The sequence below is a fragment of the Bufo bufo genome, chromosome 3 (genome assembly GCF_905171765.1).
Source record: "Bufo bufo chromosome 3, aBufBuf1.1, whole genome shotgun sequence".
Lineage (NCBI taxonomy): Eukaryota > Metazoa > Chordata > Amphibia > Anura > Bufonidae > Bufo > Bufo bufo.
The window spans coordinates 671,909,717-671,929,551 of NC_053391.1; the positions used below are offsets into that span (position 1 = coordinate 671,909,717).

Consider the following 19,835-nt stretch of genomic DNA (forward strand, 5'->3'; position numbering starts at 1 on the left):
GAGTCATCTTCTTTTTTTAATAAGAAACTCATCTGTAATTTGGGGTTAATGATATAACCTCTGATGTAGAAACAAGAGTAAATCCTAACCATTGTTGGCTCATATAAGCAAAAGTTCATATTCAAAAAGAAAAGATGTCCAAGTATTTTTGAAATGTGATCTGAAGAACGTTGCATGAGCAAAATATCCCCCAAAAATAGTAGTATTTGTAGTAAGCTGAGGAATGGGCTAATATACCTTTTATCCTCTATCAAGCTTTGATCACTTCAGACAAAAGAGGGTTTATCTATTTACAAAGTGTAAAGTTTTGCATACTTTTTCTAGCAATCACCTTGACTGATGAAACCAGTTGTTCAATACAATTATGGCACTGTGACATGTTTAGTGAATTGATTAATATGATTTAAAGGGGCTTTCCGGGAAACAACATCGATGACTTAACCTCATGATAGGCCATCAAAGTGTGATCAGTGGAGGTCCTGGGATTTAGACACCCACTAGTCAACAAAATAACTGGGCAAAATGTCCAGTGTCCTCGAGCTAAGCCTTAGGGCTTTGCAGCAGTACCAGACATGCCCTTATGGCCAAGAGCAACGTTTTGTCTCTTACTGTACTACACTGAATAGGTAGCGGTCTCGAAAGGTGAAGCCCACGGATTACACACTGATGGGCAATCAAGGATAGGCCACCAACGTTATTTCCCAGAAAACCACTTTAAGAACTAATAAGATAATGTAATTTCTCCATGGTTGAGAACTTTGCAGCTTTTTATATACATTATTTTTTATTTTATTTATTAACCCATCAAACTTTCTTTATTCTAGCATTTCATTTACTCCTGGGCCTACTCACACCTATTGTCAGCAACCAATCGGAATGTAAGAATTTATTTTAACACTCTAATCTCTGTTGTGTAGCGCTGGACAGGGTCAAACAACAAAAACATCTCTGCCTATATGCTTCTGCATTATCTGTTGTGAACGTCTGTATTTTCTATGTTGTCTCAGACGTGATAACTTTGTGTATAAAAGCAGCATTTTCCTGCTGGATCAAACTATTTGGCTGCAGAAATTTACTGGAATGTAAAAGATCTGTGGTGAGCAGGAGGGCAGAGCTATCTTAGTAAACTTTTTGGAGAAATATTATAGGGGTATCTGGGATTTTGATATTGATAGTCTATACTCAGGATAGGTCATCAATATCTGATCGGTCGGGTCTGACTCTTGGCACCCCCACCGATCAAGTGTTTGAAGAGGCCATGGTGCTCCGGAAAGCTCTGCAGCCTCCTCACAGCATACCAAGCACAGCGCCGTCCCTTGTATAGTGGCTGTGCTTGGTATTGCAGTTCAAGCCCATTTACTTTAATAGGACTGACCAGCACATAGGCCATGTGACCGATGAAGGTGATGTCACAAGCCTAGGAAGAGGCCCATTCGAACGCCACAGCTACTGAAAAAAGGTGATCTTTTTGGGGTACCAGGAGTCAAACCGCCATCAATTAGATATTGATGACCTGGCCTGATGGCCTGAGGATAGGTCACCAATATGAAAATCTCGGTTTCGCTAAATCTTATTGGTCCATCCATTATGCCTCAGAATTTCCAATTGTTTTTACCATGGGAGGAGCATCTCCTGTGCTCATGGTCGCCCTCTGCTGAAAAATATACAAAATGTACATTTTGACTTAAGACATCAACATCATTGTTAATTCTACCATAATATTGCCCCTTATGGACAAAAAAATATCAGACTATAAAACATCAGAAAAAGTAGAAGGATTTGTTTTCTCTCTGAATGGAATTGTTCTTCAAGGTAAAATTGATATAGTCAATAAAATATTATAAAAATGGTTCTCTCATCTGAAACTTATATTGCTTCCTTCCATCATTTACAATATTAGGTTATTAGGGCGATTTTTAACACACACCCTAGCACAAAGGTGTAGTAGGTTTTCCTGCACCCGGGACAAGGACTCAGATATGCAGCAGCAGGAAACCCTACAATAAGCTTATTTCTTTGGAATGAAAATGTATTGTATAAAGTGGATAACCCCTATAATCATAGTATAGTTTTTGTTCCAAAAGTGCTGCTGTATTCACTACTACTCGTGATACCTAAGAAGAAAAATACCTTATGTTTTATTACTAATGATTCATTTAAAGATGACATTTAATCTTGCCTCAAAATTTGAATGACAGCCATCGCTCCATGTAAGTGACAGATATCCTTTAAAGAGAACTTGTCACCTCCGTCACCTCAAGTATCTAATAGAACAGACATGTCAGGAGAGGTGACTGGTTCTTTTTAATAGGTTCTCTAGGGGAAAAATTATTCAATAGAAGTAAGTAATAAAATATCATATAACGTCTCTCTCGTGCATTGTCTGTCTGCAAAACAATGGCCTTCACATTTCTTCTTTACATACGATTTTTTTTTTTTTATCTGTTATTTATCTGAAATTATATGTTCAATTGTGTTTTTGTCCTTTCCTTTCAAGTATGGGTTTCTTATGGTAAGTAAATTGTATGAAGCAGTAGGATTCTAGAATTGTATGTCATGTAATCTTGTTCCTATCCCCACAACCGATTTTTCCCTTCCAGTGCAATTGTAGTAAATAGTTAGATCCTATTAGTTCCATAGTACTAGTGGTGGTGTCCTTATTGGTAATATAAGAAGAACTTGATTTATACTGGGAAATGGATAACAAGGACTGATTTACAGCTCCATAAGTGAATCCATTTTCCGTTGTCATAGATATATGTTCATGCCTTCTGCTTTAAGAAGACTGTTCCTCTAAACTGTATTGATGAGCCTTGGAGGAGTTGCTAGACTTTTCAGCTGATGGCCTTTCCTTGGAATAGACAGCCAGTGTATGATCATGGGGGTGTATCCATGTACAGCCTCATACATTGGAGTGTGTCCTTGCTTGATACTACAGCTCAGCCCATTCAAGTGGACAAGGCTGAAACGCAGTCCTAGGCACTTGTATGTGTCTCACTGTGCATGGATATACAATGAAAGGGTGTGCCACTTCATTTCGCTGATTGGTAGGGTTCAGACCTCCACGATCATATAATGATGGCCTATTCTAATTGAAAATCACCAAAAAATCCCTTTTAACTATTATTTTGTACAGTAGCAGGCATCAAACTACCTAACACTGTGTAGCAAAAAGTATTATTTCCAATGGTAATATTTCAACCAATAGGGGGTGACTTAGGCTATTGCACTACAAGCTACGTACATACTACCTATATTAAGCTATTGCTCAACTTTCCTTGTTCTGAAACCAGTGTATGTTGCCCTCTATTCTTCATGGCTACATCTTTGGAAACCAAAAGGATATATAAACCTGCCTCCTTCAGGCATTCGTTGCATGAGCTTACGTGTTCCTTCCCATGACCTAACTCTAGTTGCTCTGTTCAAATGTCCTGATGTAGCAAAGCCAAACTGGAATTTCCTTAGATTTCGCTCCTCCATCTAGCCTGTGTAGCAGAATTGATTCAATACCTAGGTCTTTACCAGCCTGTGAATCTTTCTGTAGTTCCAATACCGCTGGATGTGCAAGATTTGGACAACCACAATTCCAGCTAGTGTTTGGATATGAGCAGAATTACCAGATTTTACAGACTTGTGATGTTCATTGAGATGTTCTCCAGATGCCCCCTATACTTCTGCCAGTCGCTCTGATTCCTAAGCTCCACCACTGCCATGTCTGCACCTGTCTTCTTCACCTTGGCCTGACAGTAGCCCGTTAGGCCTGTTAGAGATAGATACAATTTAAGGTACTTACAAGGTTACCTGGTTCTCTTTTGGAAAGAACTATATTACAATGGGAGTTAAAGCTATCTGTAGTCGTCTTCACCTCTAAGCCACTTTCTAGAGCTTCTTAAATTGAGGCACAGTCTAATTCATGGTTGAGATACAATTTTGACAGAATTTACTACATTCTTCAGAGATCTTTCTGAACTTGCATCAATCTCTGGTTTGACAATATAAATGACTTTGCATGCTTATTTTGATGACCCACTTGGTTCATGAAGCCAATTTTAAAGTACATTGAAGTAATTGTTAAAGATTTTGGCATGGGCTAGCATCAGTGTTCAGGTCTAGGTTCGCTATGTTCTTGCTGGTGAGGCCCTGGTACAAAAAGAATGAGAAGCTCAGTTCTAGAGGGCTTTGAAGAACCAGATTGTTCTGCCTCTGCAGCTTCAACCATCTTGTGCTTTAAAACAAAGACTTAAAAAGTTAATGTAATCTTGCTATAAAATCAGGTATCTGAATATAAAGTCTATTTTTGGAAGTTCCATAGCGGTGAATGGAGAGATTTTTACAGCAAGTCTCAGAGGTGGAACTGACATATCCCTTGAATATGCCATAAATGTCCAATTAGGAATACCCCTTTATTTCCAGCAAAACAGAGTTTTAAGTCTTGAGGACTATAGATCTCACCTCCACTCTACTTGTTCCTGGTTCTCATTCTGAGACCCACTTCAGCACCTCTCTCTTTTGCAACCATTGGTGTGCTTTAGTGGTTACCTCCTCTCAGTCTTACAGCAGGTCTGGCAGCAACATCTGCTTTAACATGCTCAAGCCTTCTCTATGGTCCTACAGTCTGCTGTTTAAAATATGCAGACTCCCCAGGCACTACACATGGCCTCAGCCACACATCAACTCATTTCCTGCCCTGCAGCTCTTTTTATACAGTGCAGGGGTATCCCATAGCAGCGATTAACATTGCATGCAAACTTTTATTTTTTTAATTTGCATATGCATACATATAGTGTATACAATTTTTTACATAAGGGAGAGGTAAACTAAGGTAATATGGGATTCCACCCGCTTACAATTCCTTAATCTGGGTCTTTGCTATGGATAAAAGACTAGCCTGTTCAGACATCAATGATTCAGACATCATCACCTGAATGTCTTCCACTCTCCACTTCAAAAATAAGGATTGAAATGCATTTTGGTGCTTTGGCAAAAAGTTTTGACTTACTGCTTGTCTGTATCTCTAGTAAAACACTGCGTGGTATCTCTGTGATTGGATCTGTCATGCTTCAAAGTTTCATGAACTTTTCTTGTAAATTTAAGTTTTATTAAAGTTTTCAGAATAGTAAATAATAACATAAACCAAATCAAATTGGTATAAGAAAGCAGGTATTAAATTCAAGAGTTTTCTATAATAATCATCAATCAAAGATTTCTTACATTTTGTCAAAGAATACAATTTGAGTAGAAAACCTGTTTGAGCGTTCAGTGAAAACAACCTGTTATCACAGGCATGAATATCTCTTATTCTTTATCTTTATAAACTGCATACAGATCCACATAACGTGGAATCACGTTCAACATTTCAAAACTTCTTGGAAGTAGATTAAGTTTCATGAACTTTTCTATCCCATTTCTGGATGGAATCTTGAACATTATACTTTTTATCTAGCGGAAGTCTGTTACCTTTTTTCTAGGTTGCTGTTTAGTAATTTTATTAAAAATGATAAAGACACAACAGCTGAACAACACCATATGGTGGCAACAGCCTTGGTATTGCTATACCAAGTGATTAAAGGAAAGATAAAAATGAAAATACTGAAAAAACATGCTATTATAAATAAACTCCTAAATACATTTATTTATTAATGGCTCATTTTTTCTAGGGGGCAGTCAGTGAAAGACTTAAAATGGCCGCTGACAGATTCCTGGACATGGAATCCGCCCTCCTAATAACACTGCAGGATGTGAAGCTCTATATTATGTGCAGATGACAGCTGAGATAAGTGTGTCCATGTGCTTCAGAGCTCTTATCAACTCATACTCACAAGCTGAAGGGTAGAAATGAGGACCAGACACACGCTGCTGTGGGGGTGGAGAGTCATTAGAAAACATCTCAGCTTGTGTGTTCGAGGTGAGGTGACTACTCTGTTCTGAAGTAGACAGACAGATAAGCACTGTGATCTGCACATAATTTTGTGCTTCACAGTGCAGATGTAGGCAGAGAAAGAAGCCTACAAAAAGGGCTCCTGCTCAGTACTCTATATTCTCACACAGTCAGTGTGCAGTATGATTAGGAGGATGAATTCCATGTCCAGGAATCTGACAGCGGCCATTTTAATTTCTTCACTGATTGTCCCCTATACAAAACGAGCCATTATAAATATTTAAAGGCATTTAAGAGTTTATATCTAATATCATGTTTTTCTGTATTTTCATTTTTTTTCTTTCCTAGAGAACCCTTTAAGTATGCCTGTTAAAGGGATTCTGTCACCAGGATTAACCATATGTAGATATTTATATGTGCCCATTAGTCTTCATGCAGTGTTTACAATGATCCCTCTGTTTATGCTCTGTGTGCCTTATATTCTTATAAAAAGCGATCTTATTTATATGTAAATCACCTCTGTCAGGAGCCCAAGGGGTTGTCCCACGATCTCCTGGAGCCCAGCCGCGCCCATCGATCCGGAGCCCAGCACCGCCTACCACTTAATTTATTCACTGCACTATCCTGACGTCATGTAATCTCTGCTCCGTAGTCTCGCACAGGCGCAGTGGACACTATAGTCTGCGCCCGTGCGGACTACTGGCACCAGCTTCGACGAGTCAACTGAGCATGCGCCGGCTCCCTCTGCGCGAGATTACAGCACTGAGAAGAACTGACGTCAGGGATAGTGGAGTGAATAAATTAAGTGGTAGGCGGTGCTGGGCTCCGGATCGATAGGCGCGGTTGGGCTCCAGGAGATCGTGGGACAACCCCTTGGGCTCCTGACAAAGGTGATTTACATATGAATAAGATCGCTTTTTATAAGAATATAAGGCACACAGAGCATAAACAGAGGGATCATTGTAAACACTGCATGAAGACTAATGGGCACATATAAATATCTACATATCGTTAATCCTAGTGACAGAATCCCTTTAAGCTCTATTTTCATTCAGGAAAATTCTGCAAGATCATTAACTACGATGGTTTGAAAATTATTCGTGATCAAGAGCCACCATTTTCTGAAATAGACTGCCATAGATTTATCTATATTTTGGATACTACATCTCTATAGAGTGAATCGAAAATGGGCTTTAATACTGTATGTAAGATGAGCAAAATGCTCTAGATAAGTCATTATAGCTTTTAACATTAAAGCTAATTTTCCAAATGGCCATTTTTATTTTTAGAATGTTAATGAAATCTTCCATGATATTTATTCTGTCTAAGGGCAGATGACCGTTTTGAAACCTGACCATTGCTCTTCAGGGATCTAAAGAAACATTTGCCAGATACACTATCTAATCTCTTCACAATTCATTCTACGGAAGACACAGTAAATGGACTTGCCTATATCTGCTTCCATGCCAAACTTGACTTCTCAATTCCCCGGGTCCTGGTTGGAAATTCATTGGTGTTTTATAACCTTCATGAAATGTTCTAGGTATCTCATTGCTGACAGGTCATCCAAGTATAAAAGCAGATTTTTTCCTATTTTATAGTGGTCAGGTTGGAGGCATGATTGTAAGATGCTTAATGTCCACCAGATCTACAAGTCAAGCAGAAGCCAGCCTCATCCATCCTATTTTAATTATGTGTTGCCCATGCGTCAGATTTAACCTTGAACTTTATAAGATATTTGCTGCCATAATGGTCATTGGGGTGTCAGCAGAAAGGCTTTTTGTTATTGATTACTTAAGAAACTTTTGCCTTCCTCAAAACTTCTTTCCAAGTTGTGGTTGTGCTTTTCTGGAGCACTCAAAAGAGGCTGAATGCTCTCGTAAGGACACAAATGCAATTGGTAAATAATTACCTGGAACTGCTCTATAATGAGGGGGTGAAGTATGGTTAAACACAAAAAAAGTTCTCTTGTTTACGTTGACCCCATTGTTCGATGGGCTTTTTTAAATGTCAACATGTATACCAGCATCAAGTTCATCTCCAGTCTTACATTCTCGAGCAGAATTTGGTGAATTAGATTCTGAACTCATATACAGGGAGTGCAGAATTATTAGGCAAGTTGTATTTTTGAGGATTAATTTTATTATTGAACAACAACCATGTTCTCAATGAACCCAAAAAATTCATTAATATCAAAGCTGAATATTTTTGGAAGTAGTTTTTAGTTTGTTTTTAGTTTTAGCTATTTTAGGGGGATATCTGTGTGTGCAGGTGACTATTACTGTGCATAATTATTAGGCAACTTAACAAAAAACAAATATATACCCATTTCAATTATTTATTTTTACCAGTGAAACCAATATAACATCTCAACATTCACAAATATACATTTCTGACATTCAAAAACAAAACAAAAACAAATCAGTGACCAATATAGCCACCTTTCTTTGCAAGGACACTCAAAAGCCTGCCATCCATGGATTCTGTCAGTGTTTTGATCTGTACACCATCAACATTGCGTGCAGCAGCAACCACAGCCTCCCAGACACTGTTCAGAGAGGTGTACTGTTTTACCTCCTTGTAAATCTCACATTTGATGATGGACCACAGGTTCTCAATGGGGTTCAGATCAGGTGAACAAGGAGGCCATGTCATTAGATTTTCTTCTTTTATACCCTTTCCTGCCAGCCACGCTGGGAGTAGGACTGGGAGTTGAGCTTGACTCCATCCTCAACCCGAAAAGGCCCCACAAGCTCATCTTTGATGATACCAGCCCAAACCAGTACTCCACCTCCACCTTGCTGGCGTCTGAGTCGGACTGGAGCTCTCTGCCCTTTACCAATCCAGCCACGGGCCCATCCATCTGGCCCATCAAGACTCACTCTCATTTCATCAGTCCATAAAACCTTAGAAAAATCAGTCTTGACGTTTCAGCTTGTGTGTCTTGTTCAGTGGTGGTCGTCTTTCAGCCTTTCTTACCTTGGCCATGTCTCTGAGTATTGCACACCTTGTGCTTTTGGGCACTCCAGTGATGTTGCAGCTCTGAAATATGGCCAAACTGGTGGCAAGTGGCATCTTGGCAGCTGCACGCTTGACTTTTCTCAGTTCATGGGCAGTTATTTTGCGCCTTGGTTTTTCCACACGCTTCTTGCGACCCTGTTGACTATTTTGAATGAAACGCTTGATTGTTCGATGATCACGCTTTAGAAGCTTTGCAATTTTAAGAGTGCTGCATCCCTCTGCAAGATATCTCACTATTTTTGACTTTTCTGAGCCTGTCAAGTCCTTCTTTTGACCCATTTTGCCAAAGGAAAGGAAGTTGCCTAATAATTATGCACACCTGATATAGGGTGTTGATGTCATTAGACCACACCCCTTCTCATTACAGAGATGCACATCACCTAATATGCTTAATTGGTAGTAGGCTTTCGAGCCTATACAGCTTGGAGTAAGACAACATGCATAAAGAGGATGATGTGGTCAAAATACTCATTTGCCTAATAATTCTGCACGCAGTGTATATCTCAATGAATGCTCTTCCAAGACCTGGATTTCCAAGATGATGTCTTTGCTCTGCATGTTATCCAAAAGGTACATGCTAAGTTCTCTGATAAACCTGTCAAGACAAGGGCCACAAGGAGTAGTACCCTTACTCCCTACTTATTGCTCCTTGCTCAAACATTGGTGCCGAGCACCCGAGCACAATGGAAGTCAATGGGAGAACCCGAGCATTAAACCAGGCACCCCCTGCTCTGAAGAATGGAGGGTGTCTGGTTCATAGGAAAAGGTCAGAAATTGATGAAAACACCACTGAAATGGTTCATGAACAGCATGGGGAGGATGTCTGGATGCATCTTGGACTCCCAGGTCACTGCTGGGAACAATAATACGCACCAAACCTAAGATAAAATCGATTTTAGAGGAGAAATTGTTAGAAAACATTCTTTCCTGTATGTTTACTTGTATATAATGTGCAAGTGCTCTAAAAAATTACAAGGAATAGGCACTCCGATACAACCTGTATATTACATAAAGTTGGGCCTCATTCACATTGTGGTACAATTGTTCAGGTAGTGGGACTTCTACACTCATAAAGCCTATGCACTAAGGGAAAGGGCTGCCAAAAATTACAAGGAACAGGCACTCCAATACACCCTTTATTACACATAATGGAGGGCATCATACACACCCTTGAAAAATTATGGTTGATGGCCTGCAGGTTACCCTCTAAAACATTAGTGGTGAGGGCCTGCTGCTGAGCTGACCATCTAAAAAAAATTGTGGGCAAGGGCCTGCTGCCGAGCTGACATCTAAAATATTTTGTGGACGAGGACCTGCTGCCGAGCTGACCATCTAAAAAAATTTGTGGACGAGGGCCTGCTGCCGAGCTGACCATCTAAAAAATGTAGTAATAGAGTAATGAGCGAGCACTCATACACTTGGCAACCAAATTGACATGTGCAGAAAATATTTATTATATCCCCATAAAATACAAGTAATAAAATTTATAAGAACAATGTAGCAATAATATACAACATTACAATCACATATATTGTGGTAGATATGATCGACACTATATTCATATGACTTAATAGTGTCGATAAATTCAATAATATATATCACACCAAGAAACTTCAAGTATATGCTGTTATTTGGGAAAGAGGGGGTATTATCTTCTAGCGCTCTATCCCAATTTGGGAAACTGAATGTCACTGAAAATGTTGTAGGTGTATTCACTGGGAGCGCAATATGTTCATAAAGTGTCCACAGGAATCCTGATAATGTGAAAAGTCTCTTATAGCATATCCTTTTAAGCTCGATATGAGCTTTGGATTGGAGAAAACTTTAAATCGATGTTTGGCTTACCGTCTAGCGTCTGCTGTCTCCCTATTGCTTCAATGGAGCTTTAAATATTTGCCGGCTTATTCAGTCGCTCCATACAGCAAGCTGGTTTAAATTTCGCAGGAGTTCCAAAGATCGCAGGAGTTGCCACTCTGTTCCGCAATTTCCTTTGGTGCAGCTTTCGACGATAAGAATAGTTAATCCTTTACTGTAGAGATTTTCTTCTGTATGGCCATACAGTATTATCGGAGGCTTTTCAATGCAGGTACATCACTTGTTTCACCAAAAATTTAGGGGTGAGGGTCTGCTGCTGAGCTGACCCTCTAAAACATTATGATTGAGGGCCTGCTGGTGACCCTCAAAAACATTATGGGTGAGGGCCTACTGGTGACCCTCTAAAACTTTATGGGTGAGGGCCTGCTGCTGATCTGACCCTCTAAAACATTCAGAGCGAGGGCAGCCTAATAAGCATGTTGATATAATGGAGGAGGAGGACGAGAAAAAGGAGGTTGAACCATATGCACTTTTTAGTGGTGGAAGGAGTGCATGGGAATACAGTGTATTCAATACACCATAAAAGCCACATTTAGAGTGCCTTTATGTTTAGCTGCTTTCCTCTGGTGGAGTAGAGAAGTCAGGGGCAATCCAGGCCTTGTTAATTTTTATAAGAGTCAACCGGTCAGCATTTTCAGTTGACAGACGGATGCGCTTATCAGTTATTATGCCCCCAGCAGCACTAAATACACGCTCTGACAAAACGCTGGCAGCGGGGCAGGCCAGCACCTCTAAGGCATAGATAAGGGCACAGATGATGTTACGGGACACATGCTAGTGTAAGGTTAGGACTGCACACCGTGAAAAATATTGGCGGCTGGGGACAGAGTACCACGGGAAAGCCACCGCCATCAGGCTGCGGAAAGCCTCAGTGTCCACAAGCCTAAATGGCAACACTTCCAGGGCCAGCAATTTGGAAAGGTGCTATGGTCTGTGGGTAGGTGGCTGTGTATTTGTGCTTTCGTTCAAAGGCCTGGGGTATAGACATCTGTACGCTGCATCCGGGCCTGCGTCTTGGACATGGGATTGGCCAGCACGTAGCACAGGGGAAGAGGATGCAGTGGTGTGACCCGCAGACACTGGTTGTGGACCCAGGCGTTCAGTCCACCTATTAGGGTGCTTTGATGCCATGTGGCGGATCATGCTGGTGGTGGTGAGGTTGCTAGTGTACACGCCCTTGCTCATTTTGGTACAGCACAGGTTGCAAATGACAATTCATTTGTCTGTACTTTCCTCAAAAAAGCGCCAGACTTCGGGGAACAGTTGCGGGCCAGTTTGGTGTGACCTGCCCTCTCCCTTTTGCCACCCCACTGCTTCTTCTAGTCTGTTGCGGTACTGCGGACCCCTCCCCTTCTGTACTGCTGTCCTTGCTCGGTTTGCCACCTTCCCACCTTCCCAGGTTGGCTCAGTGACTTTATCGTCCACCACCTCCTCTTCCACTTCCTCACTCTGGTTATCCTCCCTACTTGTTGACTAGTGTTGATCACGAATATTCGAATTGCGAATTTTAATCGCGAATATCGGCACTTCGAGAATTCGCAAATATTTAGAATATAGCAAAATATATTCGTAATCGCGAATATTAGTTTTTTTTTTTAAATACCAGTTCATGCGAATTTTATGCGAATTTTCGCAATCAAGAAAATAATGCCTGGAGATCATGAATTCGCGAATTCTCGAATATATGGTGAATATTCGCCCAAATATTCGCAAAATATTGCGAATTCTAATATTGCCCCTGCCGCTCATCACTATTGTTGACCTAATAACAACCTCGGTTATTGACAACTGTGTCTCATCCTCATGATGAACCTCTTGAGACACTAATTGCGGTTGACTTATTGGCAACTGTGTCTCATCATCATCATCCACATTGTGAAACACTAATTGCCGTTCCCCACTGTCATCTTCTTGTGACTGTGGATGCTCAAGAGTTTGGGAATCAGTGCACACGATCTCCTCATGTCCTTGGTCAAGCGGGCTTGTCGAGAGGCCCAAATCAAGGAATGGCGATAAAAAGAGCTCCTCGGAATATCCGAGTGTGGGATCACTTGTTTGCCAAGACTCTCCATGGTGGGAGGAAGGAGTATCAGACTTTTGGCTACTGCGACTGGACTTTGTGGAAGACAGGGTGGTGCTTAACCGACTGGAAGCATTATCTGCTGCAATCCAACCGACCACCTGGTCACACTGGTGTGACTTCAAGAGTGGTGTCCTGTGCCGTCCTGCAAACTGGGACATGAAGCTAGGTATAGTGGATAAGTGTGTTTCTTGTGCTCTGGCAGCAGGCACCGTGCCCAGGGCCAGGACCTCTGCGTGCACCATCAGCAGCACGGCCACTTCCCCGTCCCTTACTGCTCGCCTTGCGCATATTAAATGGTATATATGCTTGCAAGTATGTCACACGTACAGTAGCGCAGGTTTTTTAAGTATGTGAGCAAATAAAGTACACAGAAGGTATAGTGCAAGTAATGTCGCTGTCACCACCGCCTAATAAAAAATTACACTGAATGAATGTCACTGATATTTAGGTTGCACAAACGTTATGCAGGAGCTGTAGCGCAGGTAATGTAACTGTCTACAGCGGACACCGTCTACATAAAAAGTACACTGGATGTCACAGATATTTTTAGGCTGCGCACATGTTACACAGGAGATGTAGCGCAGATAATGTCGCTGTCACCAGCAGCGAAAAAAATTACACTGAATGTCACTGATATTTTGACTACGCAAACGTTATACAGGAGATGTAGCGCAGGTAATGTAACTGTCCGTAGTGGACACCGTCTACGGAAAAAGTACACTAGATGTCACAGATATTTTTAGGCTGCGCACACGTTAGACAGGAGATGTAGCGCAGATAATGTTGCTTTCTGCAGCGGCCAAACAATTGCAAGCTATTTAGCGCAGGTTGCGGTAAAAATATATATTGCTGCCACACACAACAATAGTCCTTAAAATGACTTTTGGGTCTATAACAAGTATAAAAACTAAAATATTCCTATTTTACTCCCTACACTAGCTCTCCCTTCTGCTCTCCAGCTTTCCCTTACTAAGACTGAGCCGAACACGTGTCATGACGCGTTCCGGCCAGCCAATCACTGTAATGCCAGTAGCCAACATGGCTACGGCATTACAGTTAATGGCAGTACTTTCCTGCACGTTTATTGGCTGTGTAGCAGCCAACAAACGTGTGGGGAGGAGACTCGAGCATCGCACTCGAGCACACGCGATATTCGGCCTAACACCGGGATGTGCTGAATATCGCCATGCTCGAGTAAAATTTGTGTTTAGCCGAACATTCTCGCCCAACACTAGTGCAGACACATGCTGGTCTTCACAGATACATCCTTGGCAAGTAGTGCTACTTGGTGACAGGTGGCATGACACTCCTTACTATCTAATACATTATCCTTTGCTCTTCTGGTATTGGGACAACTGTCCTGAAATTCCTAACCTATGTTTCATATTCTGGTCCTGGCAATTCGTACGGTTCTTTTGTCTGCCTTCTGATCTTTTCTGGTTATGATTCCTGGTCACAGGGAATTTCCCTTGGCCCTAACATTGATCCTCCTTCTGGCAACAATTGTGTGCAAATCCTGACTTTTCCATTGTCTACTCATTTCATTGTACACCAATTGACTCCTCTTTCCTGGTGACAATTCAAGATACGGTACATCGTCAGTATGACTTCCATTGTCCCACATTCTGGCTAGGTTGCAAGTTCAGAACCCCTGTACCTTTTTGTGAGGTTTATGGGTGACCACACCTAGATTAGTCTGCAATCCAGTTGTCACACAGAGGGACACTTTCTAGACGTGTAATACAAGAAAACTCATATATACTAAAGCCTTAAAGGAGTTCTGCACTTTGTTTAAACTGATCTATCCTCTGGATAGATCATCAGCATCTGATCAGCTGTTTGAGAAGGCAGCGGCGCTCCAGCAGCACCACGGCCTTCTCACTGTTTACCGCTGGCCGAGTAATGTCACGACTTGTATCAACTGGCCTGGGCGGGGCTAAGCTCCATTCAAGGGAACGGAGCTTAGCCGTGCCCAGGCCAGTGATACTAGTCGTGACGTCACTGGGCCAGCGGTAAACAGTGAGAAGGCCGTGGCGCTGTTGGAGCACCGCTACCTTCTCAAACAGCTGATCGGCAGGGGTCCCGTGTGTCGTACCCCCACCGATCAGATGCTGATGATCTATCCAGAGGATAGATTATCAGTTTAAACTAAGTGCAGAACCCCTTTAATTGTCAATTTGGTGATTGCTAAGACTGTATTACATCATAGTAACACATGTATAGGGACATAGCTAGAGGGGGTGCAGATATAGTTGTTGCATCTGGGCCCTGGTTCCTAATGGATCCAATGGCCCAACCAACCCATATAAACAACAGTATTACAAATAGCATAACATTGATGGTGGTCATTTTACCGATTATGGACACCTAGGAGCAATATACAGTAGGTAGATTCTACTTAACTCAGTACAGCCCAACTGTACAGTTAGCCCTTTACAGTTTTGATAGTTATGAGGAATTTAGTTGTTGGTCTAATATGCAGTTTTAACAAAAGTTAATAGCAACATACATACAATAGTAATTCTCCAAGAGAGCTTGTTGTCAACAAAAAGACAAAATGTAATGCACGTGTGATTTCTCCATTCTTACGTAATTTTTCAATTTATTTCAGCTCTAATGGAAAATCCGTTACTTGGGCACAAAATGAGAAGAGCAATCGGGGTCACCATCTATGGCAGAGGCTTTCTGTTCATGTCAAGAAAAAGGATAGTACAAACCAGACAGCTGTCATTAAGCCCTTCTCTAAAAGCAGCACAGAAAACAGATATATTAGCACTTCCTTTCCTGACTCCAGTGCCAAAATGCTGTATGATGTTTCTGAAGTTGAGGAGCATTATCCAGTACAGTACCGACCACAGACACCTTCTCCAATCAGCACTGTAAGCCAGAGAGCAACTTCTGTAACCCGGACCGATGATGACATCCCGTCTTTTCATTCAGATACTGCCCAACGAAGCGGTTCTTCTCAAGGTTCCTTAATGGACCAAATCAGTAATGTTGTGACCCGATTCACCGCTAATATCAGTGAGCTAAACTCCATGATGCTTTCTTCTAACACCCAAGGAACATTGGTGCCCACCCCTTTATGTTCTTCCTACCTGATTCCAAGGGAGATCCAACTTCCCACAGCTATGACCACCTTTGCAGAGATCCAGCCAGCCCCAGCAATTGAATTTAACGGTGGGTCACTTACTACCAGAAAGTCCTCTTCTGACAGCGTCAAAGATAGCACTTCAGAAGCACCAGTAGTAAAGCAAGATGTTGAGGAGTTGGTGGCATTAACACCTCCTTCTCCTTTTAGAGACTCCATTGACTCAGAAAGCACTTCCCCTAGTTCCCCAGTTTCAGAATCAGCTCTTTGTACCCCATCATCACCTAAGTATGACAACATGATCTTGAGAGACTACTCTCAAAGTTCTTCCTCATTGTGAATGTAAATTATACTAGTCGAATATCATACAGGATAGGGGGAGAGTTTCACAGACCTTGTTTGCGCAAGCAGCTGTTGCTCCTTAAAGGCAGTATAAGATCAAAGGTCCCATCTTCCCATGCAGAGCAGTTGTTAATAGAGTGGCCTTAAAACATGGTCTTTAAGAAACATTTGAGGACCCTTGAGGGCTGGTCAGGAGTTAAAAATAGAGGGTAGGAGATTATTATAAGTGCTTTGATTTAATGTTAAAGTTGGCTGTTTTTGAAAAACAAAAACTTTTTTTGAACAGAGTGGATTGTAAGCAACTGTAAAATATATTGTCTTGTTTTGCTTTTGATTCTCTTCCCAGAGGTGAACCTTGATCTTTTATCAAGATTAGAAGACCAAACATGAATGTACATTTTCTAAAAGACTCAAAATCTGGGACCAAAATGGCAGGCAATTTTGTATGAAGAAACTATAACACAAAAAAATTGCATCCAATAAACTCTCAGAGCATCTCGATCCGTATCAAATATTTGATACCCATCATGAAAAGCTGACTCTCTGCAGTAGCAATGACTATGTACTACGTAGGGCACAACACGCAACTTGTCAATAACGTTTTCTTTTTGTTTTTTGTAAATATTCTTGATTCATTAATCTTTAATTGGTTCTGAAACCATAGGACTGGAGTTTATTAATGATGAATTCTATTGTCTTTTTTCACCGTGTTGCCGACAATACTAAAGTAGCAAAAAAAAAATATTTTTTTGGAGTACTGTTTTGTAATTTTCCTCCTAAGGGTGAGTTGTTTTGGTGAATATAATCTTTATAGCCGAATAATTATGGTGTTCTTGCATCCCTATGTGTCGAATGCTTTTTTTTCTAATCATTTTTTATCGATGAAAATTTTTTGTGTTTCATTGCTTTTTTGCATGTAAAAAAATAGATGAAAAAAAAAGCAAAAACAAATTCAGTGCTATTCAAATAAACATAAAACAAACCTGATATGTCATTGGCATATCTTTTAATAAATTGTGTCAAAGCCTTGAATACATTTACTGTAATAAGCCATGGTTTTATGTGGCATGGCTATTTGTATATTATTTTAACCTTGAACTGTGACCGAATTTGGATTTCAAAGCAATACAAAGTAAGGATTACATTTCCTTAAACCGGGATTTTTGGTCCCTAACATATGAAAAACATAACAAACACATTTGGTATCATACATTAATAGGATATTATTTTTTATTGTATATTTAAAGAGAACTTTGTTATCATTTCAGAGCAATTTAAAAAAATGCATATGTAAAAAATATATATACTCACATATATCCTAAAGAAATATCCATTTTCAAACAACTATCCTCAGGTGCCAAATACAATAATGTTAAGGATAGTGTTTTATTGTTTAATTGCGGGTGATGACAATGAAAATAGCCTTAAAGTAAACTTACAGAGCAGATATCCAGAAGATTGTGCCAGGAATGGTGTCTATGAAAAAAAGAATTTAGAGAATGATATAAAGAAAATGGAAGTTTCTAAGCATAGTAATTCTGTAAACGGGTTGTCCAGGGTTTTAAGAAACTTGCATAAGGATAGGTGATTACTAATTGTTCGACCACCACTCATCCCGAGTACAGGAGTCCTGTTTCCGCCAATCAGATTGAGAGACAGGTCGGACATGCACTCTGCCACTTCATTCATTCTCTATGGGACTGCCAGAGATAGTTGAGTACAGAGCTCAGTCCCATAAAGAATAAATGAAGCGGCAGGGCGCAGGCTCGACCTACCACTCCATAAGATTGGGGGAATGGGACTTTTGTTTTCAAAATTGGTGGAGGTCCCAGTGGACGGACCCTTGGCGATCAGTTAGTTATCACCTATCCTGTGGATACGGGGTAACTTGCAAACCTGGCACAACCCCTTTACATTTCCCACCTCTCTGGTGGTCCCCTCTGGTCGTGTAGAAATTATGTCATATACATCAGTCATGTGACCTCTTCAACCAATCACTGACCTTAGCAGCGATGCATGTATGCCAGTGACTTCCTGCAGTGGTCATCTGAATGAAATATGACTTCAATGTTGCAGGATCGGCAAGGATCACTGGAGCAGTGGTGCTGGAGTGGCAAGGGATTTAACGGGTAAGGATTGGTTATTTTTTATGTTATACCATTTAATGTACTTAGACGGGTTTCTTAAAATCCCGGACAACCCCATTAAATTATATATATATCAAAATCAAGGTAGCCATTTTGTGGTCTGAATCAAAATGGGAGAAATTTTATTTAAAAAAAATGTTTTTAGCGCCTGGCCCTATCGCTTAGGCATGATATGACTCATTCCTAAGTGATATCACTTGATGATCCTAAACTGATATCATAGATGGGGTCAGGCTGGCACACCATGGGCTCCTGCCAACCACTTGCCATTAGGGTCAATTACTTTTGGATCGATTTACAAATAACCTATTAGATCATATTAATGATATGTCCTATGTGTGAAATGATAGCAACAAGGATTACAATCCCATTAAAATTGGACATGTATGGGGCCTGGCTAGACAGGGATGTGAGCGGCCGCTTGTCTGCTGAGCTCCTGTGCACTCTCGGCTGTTTATCCTGAAATTTCTGAATCCCCTAGCTGCAAAAGTACTTACCCTGCTCCTGACCTCTTAAGGATCCCTCTGGTACCTGGCAGGAACAATACCTCCTCGCCATGACTAAGAAAAAGGAGACGAAAGGTGCTGATAAAGACATCCAAGATGGCGCCGGAGCGGCAACTCCTGGGCGCATTTGGAGGTGCAACGAGAGGTCGCGGCAAAGTTACAAAAATATGCCCTCTCGACTTCAAAACTAGCTGCAAAGGTAGAAGCAGCTGCCTCCACAAGATGAGTTAGGCCTGGACTCAGATAATGAGGCAGTAGTTGCCAGAGCAGAGGCCAAATGTAGCCCCAATAGATACAGCGTCTTGCAGACACGTTGCGCAGAAGTGGATTTGGGGGCCCAGGAATCGGGCTCAGAGGAACCAACCCTTAAATATGTAATGCATGCTATCGCCAAATGTGGCAAATCGTTGAACACTCTTACAGTACAGGTGGGAGCAATAAAAGAGGACATTACCATTGTTAGACACGACTTAAAGAAACTCACTGAACGCACAACAGCCCTGGAAGTATGGGGGATGTGGAGGAGGCCATGCAACCACTCAAAAGAGATGTAGTGAAACATGCACGAAGGTTGGACTCAGTGGCAGCCAAGCAAGATGACTTACAAAACCGGCTACGCCGGAACAATGTGCGGATTGTAGGGGTGGCAGAGAAGGTAGAGTGGGCGAACCCCACGGAATTCTTTGAAGCATGGCTGAAGGAAAAGTTTGGAGTGGAGACTTTGACCCCACTGTTTGCTGTTGAAAGAGCCAACAGAGTCCCAACTCGCCCATTACCACCGGGCACGCCACCACAGCCTGTGCTAATGAAGATATTACACTATAGAGATCGAGACATTATTCTTAGAAAAGCTAGAGACTTGCCTGAACTCTCCATCAATGGTCACAAGGTG

At 41.3% G+C, this 19,835-nt stretch overlaps 1 protein-coding gene across 2 annotated transcripts in view; it reads left to right on the top strand.

The window, feature by feature from the left end:
• GRM5 (glutamate metabotropic receptor 5) overlaps positions 1-16,288 on the top strand; it is a 355,396-nt gene extending 339,108 nt beyond the window's left edge. Inside the window, exons 8-9 of one of the 2 annotated variants that reach the window (XM_040422641.1) lie at positions 825-878; positions 15,469-16,288. In XM_040422641.1, coding sequence (XP_040278575.1) covers positions 825-878; positions 15,469-16,288 — 874 coding nt within the window. The remainder of the gene's footprint in view (positions 1-824; positions 879-15,468) is intronic. The other variant, XM_040422642.1, reaches the window with a different exon arrangement.
• The last annotated feature ends 3,547 nt before the right edge of the window (positions 16,289-19,835 follow it).